We start from the raw sequence: 24217 nt of genomic DNA, 5'->3' as shown, positions 1-24217 counted from the left end.
AGCTTCACAGGTAATCATTTGCATAGGTAATGATTTGCACATTTAACCTCACCTTGCAAAATTGAAACTGAATTTCTAAGTGCTTAATGACTGAGTAGGTCAAATGGAAGTGATTTCTTTTCCCAACAAGGAGAATGTAACACTTACAGTCAAAACGGCTTCAAAAGATTCAGAAAATGCAAACTTTGAATAGGTTTTTCTTATTAATAAACAGGAATAAACATAGAGTTCACTTTTGGCCAGCACTTACAGCCGTAAAACTCAATGGACTGTAATATTCAAGTTAGCAAACAGATGCAACATACAGTGGAAGTGAATTTTTCAAAAATACTGGTTTCTTGCAATTTGCAGTGATGTTCCTAAGTGATAGTAGAACACTGAGAAATATTTGAAAAACAATCGAAGAATATCTAACCGAGCCATATACTCATTCTACCAGTCATTTTTCACTTGTCATTCCTTCTCCCACACTCCCCCTTTCTCTGCTTCTCTTCAACAGCCAGTACGCATGTTTAACTGAACAAAAGTGCTAGATGGTAAGGCCATGACTTCACAATAAGATTTAATTATGAGTGCAGATATGAACAAGATTTAGACTATTAAGCCTTGCACTTCAAAAACCCTTTAACATATTTTGTCTTTAAATCTTTTATCACCTGCAAAAATTAATTAAGTGCAGATGTAACAGGTTAGGTTTTGATGCCAGGGTTCATTTCCTGTCTATGCTTTGTCAGACACCCTATTACACCTCCTCATGAACTGTAGGAAAACAAAAATGGTGCTCATAAATCAGCATTCAGCTTTCCTTGGGCTGTGCATTGGGCTGATCCTTTAAGTGCAAGGCAGAGCTCCAATTCATTATTCATGAAAATAATATAGACAACATGCCAAATGTCATCTGCATTTAAATAATCCATTTGTTAAACATATTAAGTATTGTGTAAGAATGCCTTCTATTAAAATACAAGACTAATCCAATGAAGTGGATTTTTAATCACGTAGTTTTCCTTCAGGGAACCATCAAAAGCTGGCATACATGACTTGAAAACTTCTTAGAGGGAACGACCTGTTGATTTGTTTAATAATATCAAAGTTACACAACAAGTCGAATCATTGCTAGCTGGGGGAAGTGGCCAATTTGGTTACCAAAGCAACAACATTCTTTAAGGCACATCTGACTAAAGTTTGTATTCTGTAGGGAAAAGTAAACTTGGGTTCTGTAGGGTTATTTTAACGGTGGAAGTATCAATTCATTTAAGGACCATAAAAGTTGCCCTGATCTGTGCCTTCTTCTCATTAAATTGCAGTTAACACCATTAAAGTGAAACATAGATGTTTATGGCTTCAGTACTGCCATCCTGGCTTTAATGAGTTCCCAAAATCAGAGGAAATGCACACCTTTATTACTTGTTGGTATTAAAAGCAGGAAAGTCTGACATATAAATGCAAATTCATTATCTTTTATCTGGATGCACTGAAAGTGTGATGCTTGCCAAGAATACATACCAGATCTACAATCAATATCTTGCCTATATTTAGCTTGTCTCTCAAGTATTTGGCAGTAATTGCAATCGAATTAAAAAAGCAGAACCCCCTGTGGAATAGAGAAGAACAGAAATAAGAAAGCAAATCAGTCAGGAAAACAGCTATAAATAATGTTCAGAACATTTTTAAAAATGCTATATGATCTCTGAGGCCATAAATCTGCTTCTGGGAGTACCTAGAAAGCCTTTTCAGTCATCTGCTAACAATTACAGTTCTTCAGAGACATGAACAACGCAGGTGATTGCCAGTAACCTTAGTGCTCCAAGATGGGCAATATTCCCTGGTACTTACATGGCTGTTGATTCTTCAGCATGATGGCCTGGGGGCCTTACAACAGCAAAGCCATTCTGTAAGAACAAGATAGGTTTTCAATTATCAGCTTAAAAAAATACTTGACTCAGTGCAAAACGGAGCAGCAGGCAGACCGGATTGAAATCTATTAGAGGCTCTTGAGCACCTCTCAATCACCCTTTCATAGTACTGCCAGATATAATAATATTTGAGAACAGTGGCATATAAACTTCTATAAATACACACATGCAAATACATACGTACACACACAACATGATCTAAAGAGGAGGAAAAAAGCAGGATGAGAAAGCCATTATCAATTCTGCTCTCTAGAATTCACATTTAAAAGGAACCAGAGACCACTGATCCATTCTTGATCTAAGTTCATGTAATCTTACATCGCTCCAGCTTGAGATGCTTCAAAATAAAAGGACGGGACAGGAAGAAAAAGGATGGTATGTTTCTATATTTTAATAATCAGTATTAAAGTAGTTCAGTTTGAAGTACTTAAGCTAGTTCAATGTCGGTGTTTCAGCCTTTACTTATCTGAAACAAGCAGGATAATCACTAAACTTTCACTCACATGGGTGTAAATAAGGAGGAACAACATGGCAGTAAATACAGTTATACTGGTGACTGTGAAATGTTTATTTACAATCCTATGGATGTGTGTTAGTGTGTACCTGTGCAATTGTCTACCTATGTTGTTTCACTGGCATTAATTTATAAACAAATATGACTAAGCTATCTCATATAATTTGCTGCTAAATGTAATCCAAGCAGCCAGCTGCAAAGTTTTGTGGAGTGTGGCCAAAGTTCTATCAGACTTCAGCAAACGCAAACTATAATGCAAACGGAATACATCTGTAACAGTGGTTCTTCTGGCCACCATTTAAAGAATCTGGGGGATTTGACATCATGCCTTATTTTGCATTAAATTCCACATTAAAAAAACCAACAACAAAACAAAACAAAAAACCAACCAACCAAACCCCAAAAACTAAAGACAGAACAAATATATGCATTCATATTTAGCCAGGCATTCCTGGAGGTGGAATATAAATTGCCTATAGATCAAACACACCATAAAAAAAAAAAAAGGCCTTGAGGACTTCACTAATCTTCAGAACCAAACCAGCTTCACCCTCTTAGCTAAAACCTTACCCTTCTGAGGGTTTTTTAACATTTCCTTTTCACACAAAGTATGACTTAGAGAAGACTTCTGTGAAGAATTCTTTTGTAGAGTTTATGAAAAAACCAAAGTATGTGTATGCTGACAAATGTACAGATAACGAACTGAAGAAAGACTCAGAGAAGAGGCTATTCCTAGCGAGAGACTGTGATGCTACCTGTATTTTGTTCTCTTAACATTTGTAGGAATTTGGAAAAGGTCCATGCAAGTCTTACAGCTGCCCCTGCTCAGCTCACAGCTCATTATCATCTAACTTTAGCAGCATTCCCAAAAGATCAATATAATTAAGATGATTATCTCTGGGAGGATTTCATGGGGCAATATAGAGACAGAAAAAATCAACACTGCTCTTTTGGACAACATGACAGTTAGAGTATAGGCTTCTTTTTTCTGTTCCCTTACTTTGACTAGACTGTTTGGAAGCCTCGTTTTGTTATAGCTAGCTAATTTTTGGTATCAGAGCTTAAGTTAACTATTACAGTTCTCCAGGAGCATGCAAGACATTCACATCAGTGTTGTGACCATTTTATATATTCTTTTTATATTACAAGAAGTTCAGGATTCACATGGAAAATTTTCTAGTTTTTTAAAATACCATGTGTTATGTCGATGATAAAGCAAATAATCAATTTTTACCAAACACTGAAAACTAGTTACCATACAGTATTAACAGCAACTTCTGTGCAATTGATAAAACACTTCATTTCTCTTACTTTCAAACTTTGTGTGAACATTCGCACAACGGAACGTGAATTAATTTATTTATGGCATATTTAAATACCAGACAGTGAGCTCAGAACAGTAGACAGAAAGGCAAAAATCTGCTTTAAAGATAGAAACACTAACACAGAGCAATATGTTGAAAATGAAGCCAACACACATAAATTCAAAGCATTTTTGTACAGAGCCTTATTTATACTAGGATACAGACACCTTTATGTGTAGACAGAACATTAAACTGACTGACAGACATGAACATTAAGAAAAGGATTCATGTCTGTGCCATTATACGATTACCTTTAGTTATATTTGAGGATAAAAGGTGAAGCCTGAATAGAGATATTCTAAAACCTCTGCATATTTGAATAACGAACAAAAAGAAGTCTGCCCAAACTCAGTCTACAAAGATCCATTGCAGACAGACCCACTTTGTTAGATCTTTAATGAAAACTCAAAAAATTTTAGTCTTTTTCCACAGTAAGCTAAGTATTCTCTTCTTTCATGACTCCAAATAGGTAGCTGGATGCTTGATTTCCAAAGAACAGAGGTGTACATGCTACCATGGGCTTCTTGTCTTTGGCGGTACAGTTGGTTCCTTTCTGTAGTGTGCTGGGTTAGCATGTTGGGCTACATCATGTTTGGACATCTATTATACCTCTGCCTGAACCTTTCCCAGACAAGTATTCAAGACAATACCATAACACAGGTGGTTACTCCGGTGCTTGGGACTGACCATCTACAGCAGAGTTCCACTGGTGTTTTTATGATACAAGGAGGTAAAATTAGACGTAGACAATTTTTCCCTAGAGCAATATGTGGTGACTGTGGCAAGGTGTGAATCACTCTTCCCTTTGTTTGGCAGTGAGGAGCTTGCTCTGCCTAGATTCTGAGTGGACTAAAAGCAACCCAGTCAGTCTGGCACTCCAGGCATGCTGAGAAGCCTGGCTAAGAACCAGTGCATACTATCTTCAACCTGATACTACTCCAGTAAAATCCACTGGCTTTTTGTTGACTCTAAGAAAAGCCAGTGCCATTCAAGAAGTAGCAATGAACCCCAGCAGGCACTCCAAGAGCACTTACTGAAACGGTAGAATACTCAGATTCAACTCCTTTTTGAACATGGGGATGAATTTGTAAATACTCTTCTCATATCTGTCTGTGTATTTAGATTATGTGGTCCATAAAGTAGATACTGAGACACATCTTTTTCAGTCTAAGTGAGTTTTCTAACAATAGGTTTAGTCATGCTCTTCCTCAGTTCTTGTTCAAACTTACAAATCTTTAATTATTTACTGCAAGTAGCAGTCCTTCAGTAGAAGACAAAACACCACCACTAAATCTCAAATTTAATATAAAACAGTTTTATATGGAGTTTAAAAATGGATTCCTTGCACTAGAAAAGATAAGAAATTGAAGCTCTTCTTGTATTTTAAGCTGTATACCCCTGTATGAAAGAACAAGGCCATCTATCCCAACTGTTCAAGAGGCAATAGGCACAAATTGAAACAGTCGAGGCTCCATCTGAATGTAAGAAAATGTTCTTTTACTGCAAGGCTGACCAAGCAATAGAACAAGTTGCCCAGAGAGACTGTGGAGTCTCCATCCCTGGAGATATACAAAAGCCATCTGGCAACAAGATCTAGGTTGTCCTGCTTGAGCAAGCGGGTTGGACTAGATGACGTCCTGAGGTCAATTCCAACATCAAATGTTCTGTGATTCTGTGATTCTATTCAGAAGTTCATAACCTTTGAAAAAACACTTTGAGGAAAATGGCTGTAATCCCTAGTGATGAGCAAATTTCTCAGTAGAACTTTGTCCCATGCACTATCTAGTTGCAGCTGCACACATTGTTAAGGACAGCTTTCTCAGGAACCTTTGTGTATTTCATATGGAGACCAGGTACCTAACTCAGGGTCTGGATTCTACACTTGAAGCTCAACATTCACCTAAAGTCAGCTGTTAAAGTTTCTATTTTCTACATGTCTAAATCCCTTAACCTACCTAGCCCTTAGGTCTTAAAATTAGTACTGCTTAAACATGGCATTTTTGGACATTCACTTGTCTTTAATGGAAAGGTTTTATTTTTGCTTCAATGTGCACAGGCTTCAGAATAAGAAGCAAATCACTGAAGCTAATACTTCATTTCTTTGTGGAAACTTCTTGAGTCATTATACAGAAATGTATCCATTGCTCTTGTCAGAATTTATATTCCCTTTGTTTTATATATACAACTTTGTGTCCTTATACAGTCATATAAAAACCTATTTCTTTAAATTTAAAAGGTGCTCTATGCAGTATATCTGACAGGGTGTAACCCCTGAGCTGGCCTTAGTGACATCTTTACCCCTGCTCTTTCTAGCTTAGTTAAGTCCTACAATAACAAACATCAGGGCTGCTTTAAGTCTTGTCTGCCTACAACAATCCCCTTGCAACTGGTACCCTTAAGAAGATAAGATATTCTTGCCAGTGTCATTTACGCTGTAACACGATCCCATGCTATGCCATCCAGCAGAGAGGGTAAGCATAGCAGTGAGTGGTGTAAGGCTGAGGCAATCCTCAGGTACCCATTTAGGACAATTTTACAAGTTATTCGTACTGCCAGAGCAGGAGCCAATATCTGGCCCTGGGGGTCTACGAATGCAGTGAACAAGAACCTATGATTTAACAAAGCAGTATTAGCAGCATGTAGATTTGCCAAGAAAGCAGTAATGGACATGGGGGAATACCGTTTTGTCTTGCAGAGGAAGCTAGTAGAGGCCAAGAACACAGAAATGGACATTAAACATTTAACTCTGTGATGGAAACAAAGACTTCCCTGTTTGCTTTCCTGAAGGTCTTAAAGGATAGCACCAGTAAATACACATGAAAAGTTGGTGCTTGCAGGCTAACTTGTATACAACTGCGATAGCTTGTTTAGCCACAACTATTGTTAACTATATTGGAAAAGAAAGCAGACAAAGAGTTTTAAGAACAGAGTGGTTATGGAGATAAGCTATGTACCACACATATAATTAAAGTTGTACTGCTATATGAAATAATAGCAGTCATTCGGCTATAAATATAACCATAATTGCTGGGATAAAGTATATAAGAGATGGTTCCATATAAAATTTTGTAATTTTGTAACTTTGTAAAAACAAAGAATATGAACTACTATCTAAAAGACTTCATTGGTAACTTTGATGGCTTTTATCAATTACATCTTTAACACTAGTAAAATAGGCATTCATTTGTTACTGTTTCTTACACACTATGTGTTGTTAAAAATGCTGTGCCTGGGCATGGAAAAAATGCCTGGGTTTGTGTCTGCCACACCTCGCTAAGAATTTTTTTTAAGGCAGAGAGCAAGAGTGTGACAGGACAGAGGGTAAGACAGTGAGGTAGAAACAGGGGAAGGGCAGAGCCTGCGGGAGTACTGTTCAGGAGGTACCTGAGCACAGAACACTTCCCAGGAAAGGAGATTTTTGTAGGTAACCAGAGGAGCTGTGTGGGGACTGTTGTCGTTCAGACAGGCATGGGAATCTGCTGGCCTGAAGCTTTACTGGAGGGAGGACACTGTGGGATTAGGGAGACATTTGTTGTCAGGTCTTTTTCTTTATTATGGTTTTAGAAAGATACTTTATTTTAGGTTTTGTTCTAAGAAAACATAGCAGTAGAGCTGTGAAAGATGACTGCATGATTTTTATAAAGAATACTTTTAAGACTAGAAAACTAAGTTCTTGGAGGGGAGGTGTGGGTTGATTGAGCTAATTCTGCTTAATCACTAGATTAGTACAATTTACCATATGATGATTCCTTCATAGCCTCGTGTGACAAAGGCCTTGAAAACAGTGATAATCAATCTCATTTGGAGTGAGAGTTTCAAGTTCAATGTAAGTTATCCACAGATTATACAGACACCAGAGTAGCAATCACCAAATGCAAGAGGTTAATTTTGGTATTGGTTCAACCTGACATATCAGAAAGAACCATCCCAGGAACAGACCAGATTCTGGTTTGAAGGAAACTCATTTCAATGGCTTTCATTCTGTTAAATGGCCCCTACTGCCAACAGACCAACTCTACGTGTGTGTGTGCGCACATGACATACACATATATAAGGCAGAGAAAGGGCTTGTGCTTCACTCAATTCATCTAAAGCAGATGTTCAAGACAGTCTCAGACCATGCTTTTAATGTATGTGCCTTTTTTCTTGAGTGTTCTTTTGCAAAAATGCTTCTTAACTCAATTAATCTTTTTTTTTTTTTTTTAATAAGGAATAACCATAGCAATCCTACCAGTTCTTCACAATTTATTGTGTAGGTCTCTTCTGTTTCAAATCAAAAATATATAGTGCTTACATGTTTCCATCATAGAAAAGGGTGCTGCCATCACCAATATTTACATATTTAAAGGATGTGCAGAGTAAACTAGACAGTAATCCTTATTATGGGTACTGTATTTAAAATAATTAATTCAGTTTTATAATATTACTCAATGGGGTCATCTGGAGCTGAAGAAAACCATTTCATAAATGTTCCTCTAGATTTTCAGTAGTTCCATGGTCTGCTCTGGCACTGAGTTGCCCATGATGATGGAAAGCCATCTCCCATTGCAAAAAGAGGTTCTTGTTAAGTATACTCTTTTAAATTGTACTTTTCCCTGGTACAATTTTTGTCCTGCCAATCAATTGTAAGATATTAAGGGGCAGCCAGAGAAACGTACGATTTTTTATCAGAAAAGAAGTTAAGACACACTTAATGTTCACAAAACAGCACTCAATAAAGCAACTATTACAAGAACAAATAACATTTTGAAGGACATTATTCAACAAAGCATAATTATTGCAAAATTGCATATTACCATAATCAACTATCTGAATTCCAACTTCTTAAAAGTAGTAGTAATCATTTAATAAACACCTAATATACGGTAACAAAAAAGGTGGCAGCATCAGCATGAATAATTTGGTTAACAAAACAGAAATATCAGCGACCTAAACTCTTTCAGAAAAAAAAAAAAAAAAATTTGGCAAGCTAAGTCCTAAAGGTGAGATTCTCTGCAGGGTCTAAGAGTTATAAATGAAATCTGAAACTCAAGAGAGACCACAGATGCAGAAACTTTCCTTTATTTTCCTCTAAGACTTCTCTAATGTGGGGTTTGGATGACCTCTGTACTCGTCCAGTTCAGCAGCAGGAGGGAAGTGCCTGCTGTGCAGGACAGCCGGGTGCAGGCAAGGGGAGAGTCTGTGCCTGAGTGAAGTAGCACAGCAGCAGGGAGGGGAGGTGAACTGAGTGGAGCATCAGAGTCGATGTAAGGGAAGCAGCCCAGCCGGGCTGGGAAATAAACAGGAGAGCAGGGCAGGACAGCACCTCCCAGTGCCACAAAGCCATTAGACCATGCACTCCTGAAATCGGCCTTGTTATTTCAGAGCAGTGACTGGGACGCTGGGAGTTGCAGAGCTGCCTTCTGCTCCTATAGGATGTGTGTCATAGCCTGACCCTCCACATGTACCGCTTCCTTTTGCAACATGCTTCTAGAACATCTCTATTTTCCTGTGGCAATGTGAGAGAGGAAGGAGACCCTTAAGAGACACTTCTAGGAAAGAAATGCTCTTTCTGCAGATGCAGATCTTTTAGGGCCGTCTTTCTGAAGGTATGATCATTAGGTAGAGGCTAGAGACAATGATTTCCAAGTTCACGAGCTATACCGCATGCAAGAAATTATATGCAGGGCACTACCTGTATTTATTCCCCAAGCCCCAGGAAATATATCATAAGACTTCTCTTATCTGTTAAAATTATTTATTGGATACAGCTATTGACTGCAGTGGAATTATATTCACGCGGTTCTGCATACTCCAGTCTTCTAAACATCTGTGGTCAGATGGCAAATTATTAAAAGCCATCTACATAAATCTGCTGGGAAATGAGAAAGGAGCAAAGGCAGATACAGAAAAACAGCCAGACAGGAGAGCTGTGGTACTGATTCCATGTAACATAAATAACTCATTAGCACGTTTCCTAAACTATAAAAAGCTCAGAAAAGGGTGACCTTCATGCAATCTTTAGGTTCATCTCCTATTTTAATATTGCCAAGATGGCATTCATCATACATGCAAATAAATTCATGAAAAAAGGAAAAGCATTGCATTTGACTCAGTATAACGTCACATTTTCATACTATCTATTTCAGTGGTGTGAGTCTTTATTCTCTATTAAATATTATCTCAAAAGTATATCAAATGGATCTCAAGGAATGCTCATTATAGTATTAAACAAACCCCCAAAATTCTTAATTTTGGTTGTTTGATATAATCAAATAAAAAACATCCAGGTTAAGACTCCCCAGAGAAGGGACAATTTGTCTTGATTTAAAAAAAAACAACCTCACAATAGCTTACTATTATGGCAGCAGTAGAATTTCAGTAAACCCTATTGTTTTACATCCTTAGCACTGTCATATTGATTCTTTCCCCATTAGTCAAGGAGATCAAAGAAACCTGATGTCTCACAAGGGGTTTGAACTACAGTGAAGAGAACTGTTAACTCCTGATCAGTTTTTGAACACTGTCCAAATCAGATGAACAAAATGTTGCTGTTCTCAGATGAGACCTGTGTGAAATGGGACTGATAGTCTCAGGAAATTCAGAATAAAGTAAAGAATTTTTTGCCTTTGTAGAAATTTGACTCATGCCCAGCTCTGTAGTGAATCTCTCAATTGTTCTGCAGACTTTCATAATTTATTTTGTAGTCTCAACCCTTGTCTTAGCAGTACGTACCTGTAGTTCGAACCTATTAGTATCACTCTATGCAATAGCAAGTGAAATCAGTAGAGACCATGGAATAAGCATAGAAATTGAAACACCCTGTCCTTCACGAAGTGGACTTTAAATGTCAGATGCCAGTCAATACAGGGCAGTTTAAGTTTTTTAGTTTCTACACTCTAGTAGTGAAGACATTTATATTCAGTATTGCAAGTAAATTGTTTTTTTTTAAATTAATTTAATTGATTTTGATAAAATAGACTATTATATTCATTTTAATTTTAGGAAAGCCATGCTAGATTTTTTAAAACATATATATTGATTCATTAAGCTGTAAGAAATATTTGGTCTGCTTATACCCAAGTATACGAACAAATTTGATAATTTTCATGTCAGAAAAGCACTTGTTAAATGAATTTTACTTCAGTTTCTCATTTCTGAGGCTTCTTGTCTCAGACTTTGTCTATGCTAGATAGTTTTACTCTGAGGTTACCCTAATGTTGCTGTGGCTGTTTCAGACAAAGGCATCTGTGATTCTCCAGTGCAGTGGGAAGATAGTCCACTGCCTCCCCTGCTGCAATCTGGAGCACTGCCCTGTGGGAAGCCCTTGCTATGTATTGTAAGTCTGCCACTGTGAACTTCAGGACATGCAGCTCTTCTCAGTGAACTGTGGGATTTCAGAACAAATCGGTGTGTCCTGTCTCATATTTTTTTTTTTTTTCCTAAGATGACACCAAACTGACGGCGCACCATCTGATAGCAATCCATGGTGGTAAACTTCCAGGGAAAAATTACAGCATGTTTCTCTACTGCTCTCATGTTGCTGTTTACATGTTGCAGAGCTGTTACAGCTTACACACAATACTTTGAAGGCATTTTTTTGTCATCCAAAGATTCTGAAGCTGCGGCAGATCATTCCAGTTTTCCATCAGAGCTTAATCCTCCCACTCAGTGCTCACAGTACAGTCCCCAAATGGTTGCTTCACGTGCGTATTTGATCAATGAATGCACATGGAAGCGGTCAGCTTCATTTACTTTCCTTCAGATATTCACAAATACACTACAGAATTGTCATTTTCCCCATACTAGAAAGAGGTGATCAATGCAACATGTTTCTAGAGGAAAAAGGGCAGCAAGATGGAAAAGCAACATGTAAAGTCATAAAGGTAGATTGGAACATACAAACCTGTGGGACTAAAATCTCACAGCTTCCTAAAATCTCATCCTGAACACCATGTAGAAAACTCCAGAATACACTGCAAAAATCTCCCTGATGTTGTTTATCATATGAGGTTCTTGGGGGCAACTTGGCCGCAAAACCCAGGTTTGTATGGATGCAGTGACAAAACAAACATAAGAGGACTGCCAAAGTAGCTAATGTCAGGATCGGTGCATTTCCAGAACTTCTGCTAGCATGCTTTTCTTCTGTCAGTCAGGCCTTAATAACATTTCCATAACCTTAAGTTATAAATACCACATGCAGATTGTTAGTTCATACAGTTGGCATGGTGGCACGTCAGTCATTGGGATCCATGCTGGAAGTATAGGACCAGATTAGATAAACATTTATCAGGAATGGCATAAGTATTCCTGATTGTCTTTCACAGCAAATCCTTTCCATTCATATTTTCTTGATGATTTGTTATAAACCGACTACTTGTCACGTCTACTGAACAATTACCTTTCCCATGTTTCAACTAGATGTTGCATGAGACTGCTTCAATTCTCTGCACTGTAGACAAAGATGCTATTTAGGATCAACAATAATTTTACATTAAACTACAAACTAGTACTAAATTTGAAATATCTGTTTACAGACTGTTGCAATGCCAGTAGCAACCAAGGTCTCGCAGTGGCTTAAGCCTCATTCTTTTCAGCTGTCCATCACACACACATAAACAATCAAGAGCATTCACACTGTGGAAAGACACCACATATGTACAGAGGTAACTGGTAAAGATTCTGTAGCAGGCCCTACTCACATGAACTGCACACAGGACATATCTCCTTATTATTATCAAAACTTGCTTTTATAGTGCCTTAGAGGCCGACATATGTCCTACGTAAAAATCCTTCTTCACTTTCATTAGTCCCGTTGGATGGGAATAATGTGCAGGGAGCTATGTATTGAATCCTACAGTGCCCAGAAAGCTTAATGGGGATAAAATACCCATCAGAGAGGATGCACAACAGGATCCCATATGATGTGCCCTGTCCTTGATCTGAGATTTCAAAATTTGTACATTTTGTGTAGTACCTAGTTAATGATTTTGGTGTCTGAATATGGAAGTTTAGTAACCACATCCAATCGGGTCAGAGCTATAGTACTGCATTTCACCCGAGCACGCTGTCATTTATGTACCTGTATATTCTATGTCTCTGTATATATACACATAAACATATATATTCCTCCCCAAATACGTGGCTAATGTATTTTCACTGAAATAAGACAGATATACAGGAATAAAATTCTCAAGTTCAAATACATTCTGGAATTTTAAAGATTATCATACAATACTAATTCCAAAATATGTATTTCTATCTTGATTTTGGAAACAGGACTGAATCCATAAGTATTTGGACTGGAAAGTGAATAAACAGTTTCATGGAGGAGACATGTTAACTCCAACAATGTTTATTGGGGCAAGCCTGCACTCTGGCTACATATGGTGTACCTTTAAATAGGGCTGTTAAAATACCAAATAAAATGTCAAAGTCCGTCAGGTCTAGAGCTTTTGTAAATTGTTTAGACTGGGGATAATTTGGGTTTTGTACATCATGCCTTGCCGATTGTGCGGCCCAGAGATAGGAAAGGAAAAGGGGCCAGGGAGAAGGCGACCGGGCGGCCAGCCGGGCGGAAAGGCACCTCCTGGGCCATCGGTCTCCTCACCAGCCGCCTCCCTCTTCCCCCCTGGCCTGCACGCCCACTGCGTGCCTCCCCTCTCTCTGGGTGGTATCCTGAGGTTAACGCATGGGACCAAACAACCATACTAAAAAAAAAAAAAAAAATATTTTTAAATTCCCTTCAGCAGGCAGTGCCCCAGCCACTTGCCAGAGACATTGCATGCCATGAGTAACTTCACCTCAGGCCGCAGTACCCACCACTGCTTCAGCATTATCGACGGCGAGGCCATCCCTGGCGAGGCCTGGAAGAGCTGCCCAGGCTGCCACACCTTGGTGGCCATCCTGCCGGCCCTCCTCCCGCCACCCTGCCCGCAGTCCGGCGGTTGAACAACTCCCTCCCTTCAGCCCCCTGCCGCTCCTCCGCCCCGGCTCTCCCACCCACGGCGCGGCCCGGACCTCACCTTCAGCTCCCGGGAGGCCACGCGGGCCGCCAGCTCGATGACACAGCCCACCGCCATGCGTGCCGCCCCGGCCGAGTGCAGCTCGTTCCAAACGGTGTCACTGTCCACCTGAGCAAACAGCCGGCCCCGGGAGGAAGGCAGGGGAGAGAGGGAGAGGGAGAGGGAGAGGGAGAGCATGAGAGAAAACAAACCCGTGAGGGAGGGCTGGCAGCGTGACAGCCCGTGTACAATAACATCAGTCTTCCGTCCTGGCCAGCTGAAAGGCCTTCTGGACATGGCTTTGCTTATGCTTTTTCTCTGCACGGGCTTCTCCAATGGAAACACATTCCTGTCATGCCTCGCTGCCATTCCCTGTTTAGATTTCTCATTACAAACAGCATTACATCGGCCGGGCCGGGCCCGCTCGCCGGCCGCCAGATGCCGTGCGCCGGGTCCTCACGCCGGTGGGGGGACAGGGACCTGCCATCGCCTGGACAAAGCGTCCGGTGCGGATGGCCAATGCTGGCTCCAGCAGCCATCACAGGCAACCCATGCCACCAAAACTCACCAGCAGTTTTTTAAAAAAAAAAAGAGCAGTAAGCACTCGCCTTTCCTACCCAGGCAGGACTCGTTTTTAAGTGACTGAAATCAGAACGATTAATTGATTAGGTTACTTTCAGTAGTCACTATTGCCATAGAAAGAAAATAAAATGAAATAAAATAAAGTGTGACCCTTGCTGTGTCTCCATTTTTGACAAACTGATAGGTTTTGGCTGAAAAGCTTTAGGTCCCGCCTTGTAAGGAATGAATGTGGTTATTTAAAGCAGAGACAATTATCTTTTGCGCCTTCTAAATGAGCAAGTGTGACAATTATTACATGAATATTATATAAAATAGGAAGGTAAAATATTATAAAGATAAAATATTATAAAGGAAATATTATAAAGATGGCTAAGCAGCACTGTTCTACAGCTTCAATCAGTATGCTGAGATTTTACTTTTGAAATCTATTTTTAGTAACAATTTATTTGCAGAAACATACCAAAAAGTATACGTGAAATGTTGTATATCCCTTATATAATATTATGCCAAGCAGACATGATGTGGAATGATGTGGTGTGAAATAGTCTGAAAAAGTCATCCAAAGACACAGCCAGGCTTCCTCGATGCTCCATGGGAAGTGCATTTAATTGTATCATACTGTATAAATTTATCATGAAAAGAAAAACGTTTAGGGATAGACAAAATACTGTGGCAGATGCTATTTGGATAACTTCCAAGCACACTGAGACATGTTTTCAGTTTGAACCAGAAGCTTCTGTTCCTAATTTCTTATTAAAAAAAAAAAAAGAAAAAAAAAAAGGAAAGAAAGAAAGAAATCAAGTAATTGAAAATGGATGCAACGGCTTCTCGACTCTGGAGGTTCTGAGGAATTTCTCTGATTAGTCATTTGAAACAGAAAGAAGCTTGATCTTCTCTACACCTGTCAAATGTCTCCACCATTACTGTTACAATAATATTATATTTCAAGCTACTTAAGTGATCTTATTTTTCAGTGTACTAGACCTGAGTTTTCTATCATTTTGATCAGTTTTGTGTCATGCAGCAGAACTAATGAGAATAGTTCATATTCACAATATACCTGAATAAGATGACTGCATTTTGCTTGCTAAATTTAGAATAACAGGATTAACACTGTGTTTTCACCTGAGAAACTCAAAATGTTGTAGAAACACAATTGAGCACCATCAGCTTGATACAAGGGGATTTATTGTATTTGTTTTGCAGATAGACAGCTTGAGATTTAAAGATATTAAGTAGCTTTACCAAAGACGCACACAAATCAACAGGTGACTAAGAAAATTACAAGAAATAAGAAAGAACCCCAATAGCAGAACAAGTAGTGGCATCTTCAACAGTAGGCAGACCTTCAGGTTGTCTCTCTATCGCTTTAAAGCAACTGTGAATCAATTTTCATTTTTAAAACAAATAAGGAGATAAATAACTAGAGTTCATTGGTTAAATAAATTTAATAAAACCATAATAAAGTTTGAAAAATACTGTGCAGTACTTTAAGTAAAGAAGTATCAACAAGAGGGGTGGGAGGGAGTACTTTCTTATTATTTTTATGGCTAGCAAATTAAGGATAACATGAAGGAGTGGCTGATGAAAATGATTCAATGGCAGCTGCTCGGTACACCAGGGCACAAGCAGGAGCCTGCATCCTCAAAGGGACTATGATTCATTTCCAGGAAGGCCGATTAAGTTAAAATTGTAACCACAGCTTGAAAGTACCCACCCTTCAAGACAGTTGTCTGCTCTGACACATGAGACGGCAGTCTCTCCAACCACCGAACGCTGAGTATTGGCCAGGATACGGCATTTATCATTTTCTGCCTTCAGCTGAGTGTGAGGAGAATGAACCAAGACAATAAGACCAAATATCTTCCACTGAAAAAAACTTCCTTTAGACCACTTGAGTGGCTGCTACCTGATTTTACCTGGACTGGAAATGAAAATTGGCAATCAGGAAACAAAACAGAGTTTCCTGAAGAATTTTCAAAAATGGCCACCTAAATGTAGACTGGAAATTCAGGATATTTTAGCTGATCGCTTGGGCATGGTACCTGTAACAAATGGTAAATTCTCAAAGACAAAGGTTGCTAACTGAAGCTGCATACCTTAGTGCACAGTTATTATAATACAAGAAAACTAACATAAATGTGAATAATTACCCTGAAAAGGCACAGTATTATAAACTTAGATGTCAAATACTATTTCATAATCATGTAAAATTCAGACTGAACAACCTACAAAAATCTTCATCCTACAGCCAACTCTTTAGCTGTAATGACTGGAAAATAACATCCCACTCTATTTTATATCTCTGTTAGTGCTATATATTGCCTTAAATGTTACAGGTGTTTAAACAGAGGTTTTCTTTTAGTGTTACTCAATGTTTACTTTGTAAATTGCTGTTGAAATACAGTGATATAAGTGGCAAACCCATTAAAATTACAGCTACTAGCTGACCCAGTTGTCATGCTGTATATGCAATGCAGCTATGTAAAATCCCACTAGATATGCTTTTCTTTATTCGTGTGAGATTAAATTGTTGGATTTTATACAAGTAAAGGGAATAGGATTAGACACTGGTTTCTGGTTCTACTTCATGTACATATCACACGTATCTGGCAGTCTATCTAGGTTCTAAGTATGCATGAATTTGTGACAAATGTGATACTTTCTGAATCACAGACTATGAAAAAGTCAGATGGAATTTTATAAGAGGTTATTTTTGTTCTGCAAGTGCTTTGGAACAGCCAAAGGATTAGTAAAAATCCTATCTTGATTTGGAGGTTTTGTGGAAAATGTTAAACAAAATTTACAGAAAATACAGCATTTGTAGCTGCATTCTAACACAGAATTTTAGCCCGTTTTTTCTGCTTAATTGCATATATATATTATTTTCATTTAAGAGTTCTTTTAAAAAATTCTCAGCATAGGAAAATGGTCTGAATGTCTAACCAAATGAAAAAGAACATTCTTTTAAAGCATCAAAATGTCAGTGCTAAACTATGAGCATATTACACATTTCGTTATCAAAAATCCTATCACTAGTGCAGCTCTTCAAAGAAGGATTGTGCGTGATAGCGCCAAGAGCCAGAAAACACGAGCCCTATCTGAACACTGACATTCTAACGCACATATGGATTTACTTCACTCCGAGTTTCCTGAATGAGCACTGTAGGTTGTAGGCTTTTTCAAGTACGTCTAGTATAGCTCAATCATTGGCATGTGTAGCAAAGCTAATACTCTGTAAAGCTACAGATGATAGAAATTAAGCTACCTGTCCCTGAAGTGGATGTGGAGGCATTAAAGAGGAAGGGAATGACTTAAGTGAAAAGAAATGTAGGTAACTTTTCCTGACTGAATGCAACTAATGTTTCGAGCCCTGTGTGCAGAAATTCCCTGCTTTACACTACAAAAAGAACTTGATATGAATGCTTCCTGCAAGAAATATCTATGTGATAACTTGACTTTCACAATGAAGACTTTAAGCATACTGAAAACAAGCTAAGAAACAAGAAGCCTCACAGCAGAGGTGGTTCAGCAGCTAGAAAGCTTCCCCCTCACAGCTGGAATATTTCGTATTAAGGAAGACTGACTATAAAGTTTGAAAGTTGCCCACTCCCTATACTGTGCTCAGGTTATGGCATGTGAAGGTGGAGAGGAAGGATATGGAAATACATCTGAGGGACAGACTGTTTACTTAAAGGACTTTCCGAAATCACCGCAGTTGCTGAAACTCGAAATGCTACTTGTCCTGCTATTTACATGTATTTGAAACCTACCTCAGAGAGAAAAAAAAAAGTGGCACGAATAATAATTCTAAAGAATTTTTGAAATATATTTATAACTACCTTTTGTTTTACCTGTCCCTTCCCCTGCTAGAAAACCTCTTCGCTCATCCTCTGTTTCATCCTTCCTTCCTCCAGAAACCTTCTAGGATCTGCCTAATGGGCACTGGATCTCAATTCCACTGACCAGAGATGCTGCTCACAGTCTGACACACCATTCCATTTTTCACACCCTGCATGGTGTATTCATCTGTGTCAGTTATTTCTCTTTCTTAAATAATTATTGTAAATTCTGAAGTTGCCTTAAATACACATCCACCAATAACTATATGGCAACATAAAAGACAGCCCAAGCTACTACTTTGGGATGGATTCTAACAAAGTATCATAGAGCTTCCCCCCCCCCCCCCCCCCTCCAAACATATAATTTGCAATTTAACATAAATCCAGCTTCCACAGTGGAATTCTGATCTTGCTCCTGAAAGGAATTTAAAATATACTGAATTGCTCATCCTGCTCTGGATTCTCTGCACAAATGTTGCCATCATAAAAATCAAAACCAGTCCTCCTAGAGTTACTACGTCCCTACCAGAGTTGCTATTTATTGTCTAAGAATAGCCCCAAAATGTAATCTGTCATCTACCTGTTCATGGAAATTTTGACCTGTGATGATCCTTTGATAGCAGTGATTGTATTCTATGTGTCCAATATCCTGAACAACAAGCTAAAAAGTAGCAGTTCTTTACAGTAGTTTAAAAGGATTCTTTGCTCTTTCTTTAAAGAGCAGAGTTTGGGCTCAACTGTTCTTAGATGGAAGTTAATCCAGTATACATTTCAGATAGATAGATTTCAACACAAATTTGGAAAAACTACTACATTAAAAAAATACTGTTCTTTGATGTAAGTGGTTATAAAACTGAGAAGTAAATAAAATCTAGTCAGCTGACAACAGTGTAGCTATATGCAGTAAACAAACTGATTAAGAAATCAGTGAGAAGTAATACAACAGAGTACAGACCTCCTCAGTGATACCGCAATTTACCAGAGCTTGTGTATTGCAGAGCAAATTCCTGTGCTTCAGCTTTAAAAGCGTTCAGAGTTTCACACTCTTCCTCGTATGCCAAAGAAAATATGTTTCCATCACTGTGGTTTTTTTAGTTCCCTGGCATGAAAATAGAAATTAAATATTTTCCTGAAGTGTTGCAACCTCTAAAAATTGTGTGTGGCATTTTGCTATCACTTCCAACAAGGAGTCCGTCATTCTTGGAGACAGTTGGTGCCAGTGAACACCAGCGCATAAGTTTGGAATATTTTGCTCCTGACCATGAGCAGTGCAGCTTCCCAGGTGCCACGCTTATAGCTCTCACCTCCCACTCCTACAGATGTCCTGGTGGTCATTCATCACTGCTGTGATTTCCACTAAGAAGCAAAAGGTCTTTGACGTGCTTCTCAGCTGGTGTTTCATCTCACCATGACTAAAGAAGCGAAGGTGTGCGCATCATCTCCAAGGAACAATCTCTAATGAATGGCCTGTCAGCCATGTCTCTCGTTAAGGAACAAAGGAGAAAAAGTTTGCATGGCTGATGCGTCTTCCATAAATCCCACATAGAGGAAGTGTGTGGAAGTGGGCTACTTCAGGAAAAATATGTACAGTGAGCTTCCTTTATTTTACTGCTATTTTACAGCTGTATCAGAGATTTGTTCTGTCAAAGGCATTTCCAGCTGCTTTAATCTAAATCGCCTGCTATAGACAGTAGCCAGAATATCAGCTTTTCATACTTTCTTGCCTACCAGTGTAGTTTACAAATAAATTGTGAAGGGGATGCAATCTGAGTGGGATGAATAGTTCAAAGGATCTTCACAAATCATTGCTTAAACAAAACCCATGGAATTCACTTGAGCTTGCATTGTCTTCTCTGTTGTGTTTGAGTAATTCTAGTAGGAGAATTTATCAGCAATAATATTAATGGAAATTGACTTCAAAAAAGAATTGTAGACTCTATTAATTCTGACCCCAAAAGCCTCTTTCAGGACAAGAATAAGGAATGCGGATGCTACATGTACCCACTCTATGTAGAATATTTAACATCTTTCAAGTTTTACCTGCCACTAGTGATCTAATCTGTAAAGCTAGTAAAAATCAAAGCCAATTTTCAGAAAATACTCAGCAAAAAATTCTAAGTAAAAATTAATAATTGAATGCTTAGCAGAGTTACTAATGATGGTAGTCAACCACTGATAAAAATGCAGCCCCCCTACTTCTGTACAAAGAAAATTCACGTGAAAGTTTGTAAAACAGCAAGTAATACGTGAGGTCTGTATTAAAAAACAAATAGCTTTGTATTCAAAATGAGAATCAGGAAAGAATCAGGCTAAGTCAGGCTGCAGCCTGAATAGAATAATATCTTCAGAAGAAATAGCTTGATTCAGTTACTCTCCTAAACTAACTTTTATGACACGCATTCAGAATCTCTGAGTCTCATAAAGCATATATTAGACCCCCTAAAGGATCTCAAAACTTTAGTGAAACAGTGATGTGTGGACCATTGGTAGGGGAATGGAGGGAGGATAGCATGGATTAGATGTGGATTAGAACTTGTTTTTAGAAAAAACTCATAAATAAAACACTTAGGACCAGATTCAAGTCTCAGATATGTGGCATATATCACCAGATGCTTGTAAAAATGTTACTGCACTTTCAGACCTAACCCTGACTACTCTATTAATTTAACTTGACATTTGTTTTAGTATTTAATGGATTAGTGTGTGAAAATGCTTTTGCAACTGCCTTCTTATGTTTGATCATGTATTTTCCATTCATGGCCAAATATATAGAACAATGTGCAGTTGGTCGCAATGCATAGAGTTACAGAAAATACAACATTTATGGGCAGAATTCAAGCCTTATTTTTCAAAAGTTTGGTCATTTGCTCCTGGACACGTTTTAGCAATGCATAGCATTTCAGCTTTCTTCTTGGATGTAGATGGTCTTGATCACGGAGCTGTGCTAGAAGCTGGTGGTTTTTCAGACAAGCAACACATAAACATTTCCTCTTCAGAGAGCTTTTTTGTTCATCTTGGAGGCTAAATTCTATCAATAAACACATGATGTGTTTTTAAGGTGCAAATGGGGATTCTGCTTTAGTTACAGAATTCCCAGCAAATCCATATGTGTGTGTGTGTGAATAAGTCTGGGGACAGTGAATAATGTTAGTAAATTGTATATGATACTATTCCACTATTTACATTTAACATATGTATACATGTGTGTATATATATATAAATGTTTCATATTCTGCCAAATAAGAAGGCTTCCTGGGAGATCTTATGGTGGCCTTCTGGTACCTACAGGGGGCCTACAGGAGAGCTGGGGAAGGACTTTTTACTAGGGTGTGTAGTGATAGGACGAGGGGGAATGGCTTTAAACTGGAAGAGGACAGGTTTAGATTAAACATTAGGAAGACATTTTTCACTTTGAGGGTGGTAAGGCACTGGAACAGGTTGCCCAGAGAGGTTGTTGAGGACCCATCCCTGGAGGTGTTCAAGGCCAGGCTGGATGTGGCCTTGGGCAACCTGGTCTAGTGGGAGGTGTCCCTGCCCATGGCAGGGGGAGTTGGAACTAAATGAACTTCAAGGTCCCTTCCAACTTAAACCATTCTATGATTCTATGATTCTATGAATATATTGGCAGCATGGTATATTAATGATTTCAGAATGGAAGACATTGTCTTGAGTAGCTGAGCTTCTAGGAATAACAGCTTGCTTTTCCCAAACCAGGAAACAGACGTATTTTTGGGTGATATTATGCAAGAACTATACCTATTTTGGTACAGCCTGAGATATATAGGAAGGACACAAGTTAATTGTAACACCTGTGTGGAGGTGATGTTTAATTTGAGTGCCCAAACCATAGACAGTCTGATTTCTTTACAGCCAGATTTGCATGCAGGTATAAGAAGAGACCCCTAAACAGCCTGGAGCCTGAAGTCTGCTATGAGGAGACAATGCTGTCTCCAATGCTTTCTTAATTTTTACACTATTGTATCATGGTAATGGAACTAGGTTGGTACCATTAGCTCTTATACAAATAACAGGAATGAAGAGTCGTAATGTGTAAAGGCTGAAATTTTTCCTGTACCCAGACTGAGAAGATCAAGGGAAGAAGCAGAAGAAGAAAATCTGAGAAGCAGCAGAAAATAATTTGTTGCCTGGATGACTTATTAAAGTTGTATACTAATGAAATTTTGCCTTTCTTATTGCTTTTCTTCCTGTGTGGTCAGGAGAAAAAGTAGTATCGGCCAGCTACCACAGCAAGGAATGCCAGGAAGAAATTCAACATTCAGAAAATATGAATATTTTCTAAGTTTTGTAAAAATGTAGAGAGATTTTATAGCTTTATACTCTGTTCGGCTCACTAAATATTTATTTTGCAAAAGTCTGGTTTCTTACAGGATGGTGTTCTCCCCCAGCTCCTCCTCTTGCAATTTAAAGATCTGGCTTTACACATTACAGGTTTGGAGCAGTGTCTTTTGAGGGTGGGGAGAGAGCAGGGGGGATTGGATAACTGCCCAATTTCATATGATAAAAGTGAAATTCTCTTCTGTCTGCAGGACAATCCCCAGGGAACAACGTATGAAACCCAAACTTAAATAAAATCATATCCTGTTTGCAAACATCATATTCCCTTTGCTTCTCAGTAATCTGGACCCATAAACCCCAGCACAGCTTGAGAGCCCATTCCTCATCTAAACAAATGCCATAAGCCCCTTTATACTTTTACAACCATGTCAGAAAATAATATTGACTGCCAATAGTGATGTGATTGGAGTTGCCTCCTCTGAGCCATAAAAGAAGCAGTCTGTTATCAATTTCTCTAAATGCATCAAGGGAATTATGGGTCGGTTCAGTTCCAAGTTATAAATGACAATTCAAAAGCCACAGAAGTGTTTGAAGCTGGGAGCCGATGATGACATTATCATAAAAGCCTGCTCTTCTTTGCTTTTGTGGGTTTTTTTGCCTATCAACTAGACAAAAAAATATGGCTGAGAAATGACTTCAAGATTTCTTCACACAGCAGCAGGTCAAACAGGCAGGAAAACAATCACTATTTTTAGTGACAGACTGAGGCAAGGAGATGAAACTTACTCCCATTAAAAGTAGATTTCTGCTTCTCTTACTGTCATTTTCACAGCAGAACAGAAGGGGAAGAATTGCAATAGATGGATGCATTGATCAAATGATCAGTTATAGCTCTGGTGGCTGTTTTGAGATGAAAAATTGTGGAATGGTCTGATAATCCACGGAACCAAAAAGTAATTTGTGATGATTCTCCCCATTTGGCCACTTCACCTGCAATCTACCCACCTCTCCTGGAAAACTTTTCACATTCCAAAGCTCTGACCAGCTGCAAGAATCCATCTCTTGTTATTAAAACTGCTGGCTGTAGAGCTGCTAGACTCTCTCCAACACAAGGAATTTCATCCCCCCGGTATTAGAATTCTTTAACAACAGTTGGTTCTGGAACAGCGTTAAGACTGAAAAAAACTAAAAAGCATTATTGCAAGAGGGCGGTCCCATACTTCAGCGGATGTTATACTGTTGACCCTGGATAGTCCTCTGATAAAAAATTAACCATCATTGAAAGAAAACCTGTTACGGGCAAATTTAGGAGCTTAGATTTAGACAACACTTTTTTCCTCTCTCTGTGAGACCTGTTCAGTTTGGCTGTCAGTATGAAACAGCTTTGTGCTCTTATATAAGAGAGCTAATTATTACTTATATAGTTTCTTATAAAACTATAAAGTTTATTGTTTGATTTCTTCTGAAAACCTAACAGATACCAAGCCAAATTCACCAGTGACCCTGACATAAACAGTCCCTATCACTGCCCGAAAGAAGTTTCCATTTTGTCCAGTGATTCTTTCATGTGAAACATATATTCTGTTTGTGAAGCAAGGGCTCAGAGCTAGGACTTCACATTATTTATAAATGTATATGTAGATCATAACCTTAGATACATGGGCTTTATCCTACTAATGCTCTGGCTTACTGTCCCAGTGCTCTTTCCAACAGTGGCACA

At 38.6% G+C, this 24217-nt stretch overlaps 1 protein-coding gene across 2 annotated transcripts in view; it reads right to left on the bottom strand.

The window, feature by feature from the left end:
* HDAC9 (histone deacetylase 9) overlaps window positions 1-24217 on the bottom strand; it is a gene marked incomplete at its 3' end in the record, with an annotated part of 276027 nt that overhangs the window by 93518 nt on the left and 158292 nt on the right. For both annotated transcript variants that reach the window (XM_082498904.1, XM_082498905.1), the window contains 3 exons: window positions 13799-13906; window positions 1837-1892; window positions 1507-1594 (listed from right to left, as the gene is read on the bottom strand). In XM_082498904.1, coding sequence (XP_082355030.1) covers window positions 1507-1594; window positions 1837-1892; window positions 13799-13906 — 252 coding nt within the window. The remainder of the gene's footprint in view (window positions 1-1506; window positions 1595-1836; window positions 1893-13798; window positions 13907-24217) is intronic.

The sequence above is a fragment of the Vanellus vanellus genome (genome assembly GCF_965231255.1).
Source record: "Vanellus vanellus genome assembly, chromosome: 2".
Classification (NCBI taxonomy): Eukaryota; Metazoa; Chordata; class Aves; order Charadriiformes; family Charadriidae; genus Vanellus; species Vanellus vanellus.
This window is presented reverse-complemented; position numbering and strand designations above follow the sequence as displayed.